This window comes from Protopterus annectens, chromosome 11.part0, assembly GCF_019279795.1.
Source record: "Protopterus annectens isolate FY-2018-M chromosome 11.part0, PAN1.0, whole genome shotgun sequence".
Classification (NCBI taxonomy): domain Eukaryota; kingdom Metazoa; phylum Chordata; order Ceratodontiformes; family Protopteridae; genus Protopterus; species Protopterus annectens.
In genome coordinates, this window is record NC_056745.1 from 452,961,933 (window position 1) to 452,974,393 (window position 12,461).

At 37.8% G+C, this 12,461-nt stretch overlaps 1 protein-coding gene across 1 annotated transcript in view; it reads right to left on the bottom strand.

Annotated features, from left to right (window-relative positions):
- Positions 1-2,688: 2,688 nt before the first annotated feature.
- Positions 2,689-12,461, bottom strand: part of LOC122814954 (homeodomain-interacting protein kinase 2-like) — a 176,793-nt gene continuing 167,020 nt past the window's right edge. The window contains exon 7 of the mRNA XM_044087213.1: positions 2,689-3,277. Within this exon, the coding sequence (XP_043943148.1) occupies positions 2,689-3,277 (589 nt within the window). The remainder of the gene's footprint in view (positions 3,278-12,461) is intronic.

Sequence of the window (12,461 nt, forward strand, 5' to 3'; positions counted from 1 at the left end):
TAGACCGCCACGTCTCTCTCCTTCTCGAACCGTATTGTGTCTCGAGGAGCCTTGTGTTAAGCCTGAGATATGCTGCTCCTTGTACTGGTGCTGATTAGCTGGTATCTCAAACTGTCCAGGTAATTTAGTTTTAGTATTCTCGAGAATTTGAGACAAAAGAGTCATTACCTGGTTAAATTCACCTCGAGTAACCGGCGAATTGTTGTCCTCGTTCGACATATCTTTTAAAACCGCTGGTGTATCCACAAAGACGTCATACTCTGCCCGTTCTGCCATGGATAATTAGACTAAAGAACCACAGGATAAAGACGAACCGAACCAGTAACACAACAATTCCAAGGCAGTGTAGAAGCAGAACCATGTAGTCAGGATGAATAAATGAATGAATAACTTTTAATCCAAGTACACAAAATGCAGACAATGTTCTTGCCACAAGTCACAAACAGTCAACGTTATTACATTACCACTGTCAACATTCAAACTCTCTGAAGTATTGTTAAAAACTGGATAAGCTCTACCACTTCTATATTCCTTTAAATCCCGGTCAAGTTTTCTCATTTTTCTAAGAATAATTTTATCACAGTAATTGTCAATTTCCCCAAACAAATTCTCGTACTTTCTCTGGTCAAAATTCCCACTGTTAAAATCCAGAACCTTGTTGTGCAACGCATTTGTTTCACTTAACAACATTTCATTCTGACTTTCGTAGTCCCTAACCATTAACTTCAACATTTCAATACCAGTCTTGTTAAATAATTCAGTTAACTGTTTATACAGTAAAGAGTTCTGTTTAACATTGTTAGGATATTTAAATAATCTCAACCCTTTAGGCACTCTTTCTGTGCCAATACATTCATTTAAATAGTCAATTTCTAGTTGGTTTGATTTTAAAGCATAAAGTCTGTCTTTAAAATTCTTGAATGTGTCATCAAAAGTCTCAATCCGGTGATTAAATATTTGTTCATTAAAGTTAAACCGTCGACTAGACCAGGTATCAAAATTAAAATTGACAGTGTCAATATGTTTTGTATATCTACTTCTATAACTTCAAATTGCCTTCTTGTAGTTTTAATTTAAATTTGTCTTTTATTGTCTATAGTACTTAAACTGTGTAACTACACTGTTTCACATATACTCCTTTATGTGCTATACATTATTCTACTGTAAAGTGACTTGGAACTTTTAATGGTAACTCAATTACATGGAGCTTTTCAACCTGGGCCCTGTAAAGTGACATGGAGCTTTAATGATAACTCTATTACATGGAGCTTTTCAACCTGGGCCTCCAGTATAAATTGGCTATGCATTCTGGGTAAAAATAAATAAATAAATATAAATATGCCTTCCAAACAAGATGGAATGGGTACTTTCATTCATTCCTGCATCAGAAGACCTTGAACGATAACCTCTTAGCAATTCTCCTACTGATTATCTGTCCTGAAAAGAAGTATCTCACATTAATGACAGATTAGCTTATAAACAGGTCAAAAGAACCACAGGATAAAGATGAACCGAACCAGTAACACAACAATTCCAAGGCAGTGTAGAAGCAGAACCACGTAGTCAGGATGAATAAATGAATGAATAACTTTTAATCCAAGTACACAAAATGCAGACAATGTTCTTGCCACAAGTCACAAACAGTCAAAGTTATTACATTACCATTGTCAGCATTCAAACTCTCTGAAGTGTTGTTAAAAACTGGATAAGCTCTACCACTTCTATATTCCTTTAAATCCCGATCAAGTTTTCTCATTTTTCTAAGAATAATTTTATCACAATAATTGTCAATTTCCCCAAACAAATTCTCGTACTTTCTCTGGTCAGATTTCCACTGTTAAAATCCAGAACCTTGTTGTGCAATGCATTTGTTTCACTTAACGACATTTCATTCTGACTTTCGTAGTCCATTAACATTAACTTCAACATTTCAATACCGGTCTTGTTAAATAATTCAGTTAACTGTTTATACAGTAAAGAGTTCTGTTTAACATTGTTAGGATATTTAAATAATCTCAACCCTTTAGGCACTCTTTCTGTGCCAATACATTCATTTAAATAGTCAATTTCTAGTTGGTTTGTTTTTAAAGCATAAAGTCTGTCTAAAATTCTTGAATGTCTCATCAAAAGTCTCAGTCCGGTGGTTAAATATTTGTTCATTAAAGTTAATCGTCGACTAGACCAGGTATCAAAATTAAACTTGACAGTACCTGTGTTCACTTTACCAACATGAGAGGGTTGTAGTTTACTATTACAATCTCTTTTACTGTGGTTTTGTTGTTCGGTGTCCTACAATAGACCGCCACGACTCTCTCCTTCTCGAACCGTATTGTGTCTCGAGGAGCCTTGTGTTAAGCCTGAGATATGCTGCTCCTTGTACTGGTGCTGATTAGCCGGTATCTCAAACTGTCCAGGTAATTTAGTTTTGGTATTCTCAAGAATTTGAGACAAAAGAGTCATTACCTGGTTAAATTCACCTCGAGTAACCGGCGAATTGTTGTCCTCGTTCGACATATCTTTTAAAACCGCTGGTGTATCCGCAAAGACGTCAGACTCTGCCTGTTCTGCCATGGATAATTAGACTAAAGAACCACAGGATAAAGACGAACCGAACCAGTAACACAACAATTCCAAGGCAGTGTAGAAGCAGAACCATGTAGTCAGGATGAATAAATGAATGAATAACTTTTAATCCAAGTACACAAAATGCAGACAATGTTCTTGCCACAAGTCACAAACAGTCAACGTTATTACATTACCACTGTCAACATTCAAACTCTCTGAAGTGTTGTTAAAAACTGGATAAGCTCTACCACTTCTATATTCCTTTAAATCCCGGTCAAGTTTTCTCATTTTTCTAAGAATAATTTTATCACAGTAATTGTCAATTTCCCCAAACAAATTCTCGTACTTTCTCTGGTCAAAATTCCCACTGTTAAAATCCAGAACCTTGTTGTGCAATGCATTTGTTTCACTTAACAACATTTCATTCTGACTTTCGTAGTCCCTAACCATTAACTTCAACATTTCAATACCAGTCTTGTTAAATAATTCAGTTAACTGTTTATACAGTAAAGAGTTCTGTTTAACATTGTTAGGATATTTAAATAATCTCAACCCTTTAGGCACTCTTTCTTTGCCAGTACATTCATTTAAATAGTCAACTTCTAGTTGGTTTGTTTTTAAAGCATACAGTCTGTCTTTAAAATTCTTGAATGAGTCATCAAAAGTCTCAATCCGGTGATTAAATATTTGTTCATTAAAGTTAAATCGTCGACTAGACCAGGTATCAAAATTAAAATTGACAGTGTCAATATGTTTTGTATATCTACTTCTATAACTTCAAATTGCCTTCTTGTAGTTTTAATTTACATTTGTCTTTTATTGTCTATAGTACTTAAACTGTGAAACTACACTGTTTCACATATACTCCTTTATGTGCTATACATTATTCTACTGTAAAGTGACTTGGAACTTTTAATGGTAACTCAGTTACATGGAGCTTTTCAACCTGGGCCCTGTAAAGTGACATGGAGCTTTAATGATAACTCTGTTACATGGAGCTTTTCTACCTGGGCCTCCAGTATAAATTGGCTATGCCTTCTGGGTAAAAAAATAAATAAATATAAATATGCCTACCAAACAAGATGGAATGGGTACTTTCATTCATTCCTGCATCAGAAGACCTTGAACGATAACCTCTTAGCAATTCTGCTACTGATTATCTGTCCTGAAAAGAAGTATCTCACATTAATGACAGATTAGTTTATAAACAGGTCAGTCAAAGTGTGGCAGTAAGACCATATGTCAAAGAATCAGAGGAGAAATTTTACAAAAGTAGAAAATAACAGCTCATGTGGATTCCAAATGCATGGCTTTTCTTGAGAACAGGAAAATCTTCCCATCTTCTTGCTCAGACGTGCTCCATTTTTCAAAAGTGGTAAAAAATGGGAAAGTATTATTCAGTTACATTCATTTTTTAATCTATATCAACCCTTTCTATATAGACATTACTGAATTAAAGGTATCATTTGTACTCAAGCTGTAAAAAAATTGCTCACATTAGATGTGATAAAACATCAGTATGTCAGTTTATCACAAACCTATCGTGAATTCTCACCTCTGCACTCCTTACTGATAGAAGAAAACACCAGTGAAAAGACTCAATAAAGTGTCTTCTCAGCCACTGTTCATCCCCCGTATGATACCTACAATTCTGTATCAGTGAAAAGTCTCAATAAAGTGTCTTCTCAGCCACTGTTCATCCCCGTATGATACCTACAATTCTGTATCACTGAAATGCACATGGAAGAAGAGAAATGGTACAGCAATTTGAAGAATGCACACTAAATGAACAAAAGCATATTATTTAGCAGTTCACTGAGATGTGGCCTGTACTCTGTTGCATTGCATTACCAACAGCATGTGACAACTACTATAAAGTTGTTTCCATCAAGGTTTAATTCACCGGTGAGTCCCTAAAGCATAACTCAACAAGGACCCAACTGGCTGAGTTAAACTGGCACAGAACTTGACCAAAAAGCAAAATATGAAACACAGTTAATAAGAGTCTGTACCCCTCCCCCAAAAATTCATATATACCAAATACAAACGCAAAAAAAGGTTGGAAACTCCAAAAAGGAAGGAATCACGACTGGCACACACATAGGAACTGCACTGGCAGTGATTTTTCTGTGGAAAACTGATCAGGAAGTTCAACATCAAGCAGCCTAACTCAGTCATGTCCTCATTCAGTAGGACTTTGAGGATCTTTACATTAACTTCAAGAATTTAGTTTATTCTGACAACATGCCTACTGCTTGAAAGCTTAACAACAGTTAATGACTGTGATTTCATTTTTATAATTTGCTGTTTATTTTATTTACCTGACAATGAGCCAAATAATGTTTTTGTTTTTGTGCTACTTTGTATAATTGCAGACCATGGAGATGATTTTATTTTTAGTTGCTGAGCGGTGCTATATGTTGTTCAGTTTAGCTATCAAAAACGTTTACTCTGACACAGATGTCTTTCTCAGGAGGAAGCTATGAGCTCATGAAAGCTTACTGACTTTGGTAGGATCACACAGCATGCAGGAGGATAAGAATATAATTCAAAAATGACTCCTATGTTTGAAGCTCACATTTCTTGACTATGTACACTTATTTAACTTTATATGTACTTTTTACAAACTTGGGAAGAGGTGTTTAAGAATGGATGAAGAAAAAATGATTAATCTTTGATAGAAAAATAACAATATTTGCCTAGCATAAGCCACTGTGTAGACAAATTCTCTTGACAGATGGACCAATGCAAATGAGTCAAAAAACTGAAAAAAAAAAAAAACACCAATGCACTAATGTTGGCTACAACAGGAAGCATTGTACCATCTACATGAGCATCTATGAAAGTGTTATACTGACATTGATCCATGCACGAATATGCCACTATTGAAAAAAAAAAACATTAACAACAGGCATGACATGCTAATATCCCAACAACCCGATTCTCTACAAAAGAGACTTTGCTTGCCACTGAAACAATGTGCCTTACCTTTAAGGAGAATCTTGATGACTGCTTGGTTACACACAACTTAATGGTTCCTGGCTGCCAAGAAGTCCTACGCTTCTTCATATGAACTTATGAACAAATGAATAAACAAAGTTTAATATACAATTCTACACACAAATCAAACTACATATGTTTAGTTTCTTTAAAAACATTTATTTTAAATGTTGTTTCATACATAGTCGTTTTTGTTTTGTTAGTAATAATAGGTTTGAATACAGTAGTACCAAGCATACATGCTAACTATGTAAACTTTAACAGTCTCACAACAAATGGTTTAATTTTCCTTTGCATAAGGGCACTAAAACAGTGAGGACTGCATAATTCCCCTTATACAATGTCAGTGAAACACTGCTGCTTCTCAAATTACGTCTCAAGCTGGTCCCCTTACAAGAAAACCACTAAACAGTCCTGGATGGCCAGTGTCACACAATGGTAATGACCTATTTAGCATAATTTTATTGTGAACTACAGGTGAGTAACTCATATTATTTCTGTCTTGTTTGAACCTTTTATATTTTTTCTTGAGTTTAGGATGTCAGAATTGGTTAGCCCTTTGCGTCACTAAATTGTCAATCCCCTATGCGGTAGACAATGGGAGACCAGCAGGTTAGTTGCAAAAATTATCTACTGCTACACAAAATCCGGAGATGGAGTAATTTCCCACAAAAATGTCCATAAGCCTGTCTTTTGTACATAAAATGAGAAGACAAGAATGTCTCAGTCATCTACTGTTATGGAAAAAATTTCACAACAATGTTCTTCATACTGTAAAAGAGCTGCTATGGGACAAAGTCCAGGAAGATGCCTGGTAGAGAAATTAATAGAACTTCAGCACAAATTAAAGCAACATCATTACAGAGGTTAAAGAAGTCTGAATATAATGTGGGATATGTTACAAAAAATAAGATTCTGCTTCAGCAAATCTTCTATAAGGAAAACACTTAAATCAAAGGTAGAGTTTTAGACATTTTTTAGACAAACAAATTTCTTCAGAGGTCCTGTCTTCTAGTGGCTGCCAGCTGTTTACAATGTGAATGACATTCCTTGACCAACAACTAATGCAATTAAGACAAGGTATTAAAAATAGTTTTACCAATTGCTAAAAGAAAAAAATATATATATGTTTGTTAGCATATTGTTGCAACTTCCACCTGGACGTCACATATCAGATAAGATAGAAGAAGTGGATGCTTGTTTATAGCTGTATGAGAGTAACCTTCTGTATATTTGCTATGCATTGTTATTCTCAGCTCAGTTATAGACGGTATGAAGGGAAAAACTGTGCAAGAAGATTCAGACAGAAGGTATTATAATGGGCCAGAGGAAAGAGAGCAGTTAATATATAGCTTAAGGGTACCAATGTAGTTTCCGTGAATTATTGAAATCAGATTTTAAATGTAAATCTAGTAGTTTGTGTCTAATATTGCTTATTTTTCTCAATGAAATTAAAATGAATATATAGAAAGACAAACTTTTGTTACTTATTCATTGGTACAGTGGATTTATTAGCTCATTGTTTCAGATCTACTCCTTGTGACATAGAGGGAGTTAATGTTTAACACCTTTATACATATGAATTAATTTTGTACATGTATTTAACTTCTTCACAGTTCTGCTGTTGCATTGTATGAGACAGTCTATATCTTTCTTGTTTTGATATGCACAATGCTTTACTGCATACTTTCTAGTGCTTTGTAAAGAGCATGTACAAATTACCCTTAGGTCGACAGATACTATGACTGCTGGCATACAGCCCATTCTTAGTGATCATTGCAGTGTTTCGGTCATATTTTCAGTGAAAAAAGCTAATTAAACCAAGACAATTAATTAGATGACACTAAATCACCAGGCGTTCCACACTTTGCTAACATTTTCTAAGACAAATTCATTCTGTGATATTGATCAAGACAAATGCAACACAGCCTTATATCATGTGCTTATCATTCTTCTGTCACTGAAAAAGACTTCCCCTGGGATTCAATAAACTCCCATTTCCACACAGCCCTAACAGCAGCGTGCCTTGCATATTCATGAAGGCGCGCTACTGATAAGGGCTGTATGGACACGGACAGTGAATGAGTGCAGGTTCCAGCAGTGCTCGCACAGTTAACACACCCCCTGCACTCAGAAAATGCTGTACGGCACTTTGTAAAAGTATGTCAGCATAATATTAGAGAACTTCTCTAATATTATCACATTATTTCAGTGTCTGCAGACATTGAAATGAAATAAATGAGTATTTCAGTGTCCACGGGCACTGAAATACATAGGGGACCAAGAAAGCAATGCAGAGGGTGTGTGACAGGTTTTGTCACACACCCCCTACATTGTAAAAGTGCCATATGGCCATAGCCTCATACCTCACAACCTGTTAAAGCAAAAAATCTGGACAAAGGCACAAATAATGGGGGGACAAAGCCCTAAAAATAGGGGGACACTTTTTAAATATTGCTCTTACAAACTTAGAAAGTTGATAGAAAACAGGTTATGCACTAGCATGAATTTTCTGAAGGATAGAAGTCTGAAACTCAAATGTATGCCATTATCACCTGACTGCAGCCCTCAGTGACTTGCCAGAAAACCACAATTTGATCAGAAACAGGCCAAAAATATGAGACAACAATCTGGACATTCTCCAAAAATCTGTTGTACAGTTGAGAGGTATGCATAGCCCTCAACTGTACAGGTTTCCGCAGAATGTCCAGATGCCTGCCTCATATACCTCTTAACACTGTACAAAGCCATAAATAATTAGGGGACAAAGGCACATAAATAGGGACACGTTCTAAAAGGTGCACTGTCAAACCCGAAAGCTGACAGAATAAAAGGTTTGCAGTAGCACGGACTTCCTGCAGGGTATGAAGACTGAAACACAAATGTCTGCTATGTGAAAGAGCCGTATGGCCATAGCTGTTAGCTGTACAGGTGTCTGCAGAATGCCCAGATGCCTTCCCCACATACTTCTCACCCTCCTAGAGCAATAAAGCAGTACAAAGCCATAAATAATGGGTGGACAAAGGCACATAAATATGGACACGTTTCAAAAAGTGTACTGACAACCCCAAAAGCTGACAGAATAAAAGGTTTGCAGTAACATGGACTTCCTGCAGGGTATGAAGACTGAAACAGAAATGTCTGCCATCTGAAAGTGCCGTATGGGAAAAGCCCTCAACTGTACAGGTGTCTGCAGAATGCCCAGATGCCTGCCTCACATACTCGTCAACCTCCTAGAGTAACAAAGCTTTACAAGGCCATAAATATATTTTTTTCAATACTAAGGCATGTTTAAGTGTAGCTGAGTGGGTGTGCACATTATGGCCCTCTGCCCAGCATTGCTTAAACACTCCAGAGGAGATAAATAAAAATATACATCTAAAATCCTCAAATTGAGATTGTGTAGTGATTAGAGTCCTGGCTTTACATGCAGGTGTTCACAGTTCAAGTACCAAGAGAGGCAATTGATTTTTACATGGGAAAGCAGTGTTAAAATCATTATTTTCATCTTAAAGTATGTAGTGATTGATTTTTGACAACCGGGGTAGTGTAGCTGGTGTAAAATGGAAGTGTGAGTGCATATAATATCTGAAATCACCCATGTATGCACAAGCATCCCATCCCTTGTTAATGTAATGAAAGCACATAGAGGGATGTCATGTAAAGTAAATCATATGTACTTACTAAATGAAGTCATTATTCTGATAATTTTTTTAAAATGAAAAGTAAGCTATGCTTAGCAAGTTTAAGCATTGCTTAGACATGAATGCTAAGCAGCATGTAGCCCAGCTAAGTGGATTTGCACACTGTTAAGCCATGCTCAGCATACACCCTTTTAAGCACTGTTCAACTCAGTTTAGCGGATTTACGCACTGCTTAGCGAAGTTTAACATATTCAAAATGGTCCAATGACAGCAAAGGGCGGGAATATTGGTTACCTATTACCAACTCGAAGTTGCAGAACTTCGAAATTAAAAAAATAAATAAATAAAAGAAAGGAAACGTACCCTGATGGGTTAAAGCAGGGGGGAAGCCCCCTCCACCCCCCACACCCCCCGCTACTTAAATATAGCAACTCCGAGATCCCACTTTAATGCACTATGGTGTGGAATGGGAAGATTTCCCTTTCCTACACTGTAGCGTGATCTCAGAGTTGGTATATTTAAATAGCGAGGGTGCAGGGGGGCTTACCCCCTGCCTACACCCTTTACTTTTTTTTTTAATGTTTATTTTGAAGTTTTCAAATTTTTAATTGTTCGATCATTAAAGGTTGGCCTTTAGTGATTCGAACAATTGAAAATTCAATATTCCAATAGGAACCCAGGAATACTGCCTTATTTAAATGGCGCATGTGGGAATACAGCCAGAATCTGTCACAATTCATCTGTGCTGGTATAGGTAAAGAACCGTGCTTTTGGGTGCAGCGCTGGAGCATTCAAGAGTCCAGGGTCATGGCTGGACTCCTTGTAGAAAACCATGATGAGAGACTGCTGCAGGGCCAGTACCAGAGCTCACAATACAAAGCAGTGGACTGAGACCATCTGTCATGTGATCTCACCAGTGCCACTGGCATCCCCCAGACTGGTGAGCAGGTACGGCACCACTATGCCAATCTAAAGAGGAGGAACGGGACCCTCTTGGCCCAGTGGATCCAAGATGCATGGGCACAGAAATTTCCAGTAGTGAGTAAGTATCACTATCAAGTAGTTTGTAGCAAATACTAGCCTGAGAATGTAATAGACAGGTATAAATAATGTTTGTTTTTCTCCCCTACAACTGCAGCAGAGAGGGCTAGTAATGTTGAAGTCCATACCAACAGACTGCTGAGGCTGCGCCAACAGGTTGGTGAGTGCAAATCTATTTTTCAGTATATTGTGCAAATAGCTAAGAAGGAGTACATTGCTTACTGCTAGTAGGTATACTGTTACTGTGTTAAATGAATAAATAAAAAAGTTTGTCCGATTAATATTGATGTGTAATAAAGATCCCTACAAAAAAACTGTTGTGTTTACTCTGGTATGTTGTTGTAGACATATAGAATGGATACAGGTTCTTCACAGCAAATATGGCTGTGACAGCATGCATTAACCATGGTTGTTCTGTGAACCAGCTGTTAAGAAAAACTGTAGATGGTGGAGGTGGAGCTGTAAAACAAGATATAAATGAAATGTGAAATATATACTGCACTAAGCTCTGAACCCTGAATAGTAATATGTAAAGTATCAAAGTGTGTTCCATGCAGCATTGCCTTGTGTTAACCTTTGCTTTCCGGGTTGAAGTAATCGAAAGGATTAATGCACAGTACAATAGCTATCTGTCATGCATGCATCACAGGATTACAAGTTCAGACTGTCTAACCAAGAGACTATTAGACAGAAACCAGTGAAACAAGAAACAGCAGTTCCCCAGTAGCTCAGTGTGATGAGAAATAGCTTAGTTGATAATTTTCCACACCCAGACATGGTTCGAATCCAGGGAGTGGTACTAAGGTTGGGAGGGTGGACTAATGGTTAAGGTGTTTGCCTTACAAACACAAGGTACAGGGTTTGAATCTCACAGGGGATAATTGGCTAGGCTTAAAATGGCTTGCAAGGGCAGTTAGCCTAGTACTAATCTATGAATCTATGAATCTATGAATCTAAAAGATGTGTGCATATCTACACACAAGGAATCAGGAATAAATGTAAAAACAGTCAGGTCATGTTAACAGATATTTTCTCCACAGGTTTTACGGGTAAAGAAATGTTGATAGTAGCTGTATGAAGGGTATGCTAATAAACTGTGTATAACTGTTCAACTGTCCCACCACATGCCTGCAAATGACAGCAGGATAGGTACATACAGCAGGCACTCTTCCTGATACATGTCTCTCAAGTGTCACACTTTCATGGCTAGTGATCACTGCTGCCAATAATCCTGGACACAGATAGGAAACCAGTTGAAGAATGCCAGTAGCACACTCACAAAATAGCAGTTCAGGGTACCCCTTCTGTGCCAGATATGTAACCCTGACATGTATGAGTCCCCTATAGTAATGTACACAGAGTTGTCACAGTTTGCCCCATACCATTCCAGGCTGACAGTTAAATAGGTATGTTTGTGCTACAGAAGCTATGGGCCATAAGTAGTTGTAAAGTGAGGGCAGACCCATAGAGTAATGAGCAGTACTGTTGTGGAAAATAGAAGCATAAACAGTTGTTAATGGACTTTTTGTCTCCCCCCCCCACCCCTTATCTTGATCAATACTATCATTCATATACTACAGGTATGTTGTTCTCCAAACCTAATGTTGGGACTTGTGTTCTATTATTGTTCATATATTTGATTGGTTGCATGTTAACATACCTTGTTCAAATACCATTGTTGGTGGCCTGTTGCCATGAATGTAACTAGCATGGTGTTACGATGCATACTGTTGTTTCATTTGTGCATGTGTTCTGTTTGCTATGCAACTGTTTCAAATCAGTTTTATGGGGTTAATTTGAACACCCACGCATGATGTTATAACTAATCTTGAAATGTATTGCTCATGACTAACCAACATATTTTGTAAAACCTCAACACCATAGCACTTTGGAAGGCAGATCCTGGTGGATCTGCCTGTCCTGCCTCATCTGCCCATGGCACCAGGCCCCAGCACATCTGGGACCCAACCTGGGACTTCCTCGTCCATTGCTTCTGCACCAGCGTTGGGTGGAGCTGCCTCAGGAGATGGGGCCCATCCCCACCCCAGGAGCGGGCATGAACAGGAGCCTGTCACTCACAGTTAGTTCCGGGATATGGTGTGCAGCTCTGTCTGAGCAGAGTTGGGTGGGCAGCTGCGCCAGATTGTGGGCTGCCGGGTGCACCTCAAGGGACAGGCTGCCCTCCTGTCCAGCCCCCAGCACAGTCACCTT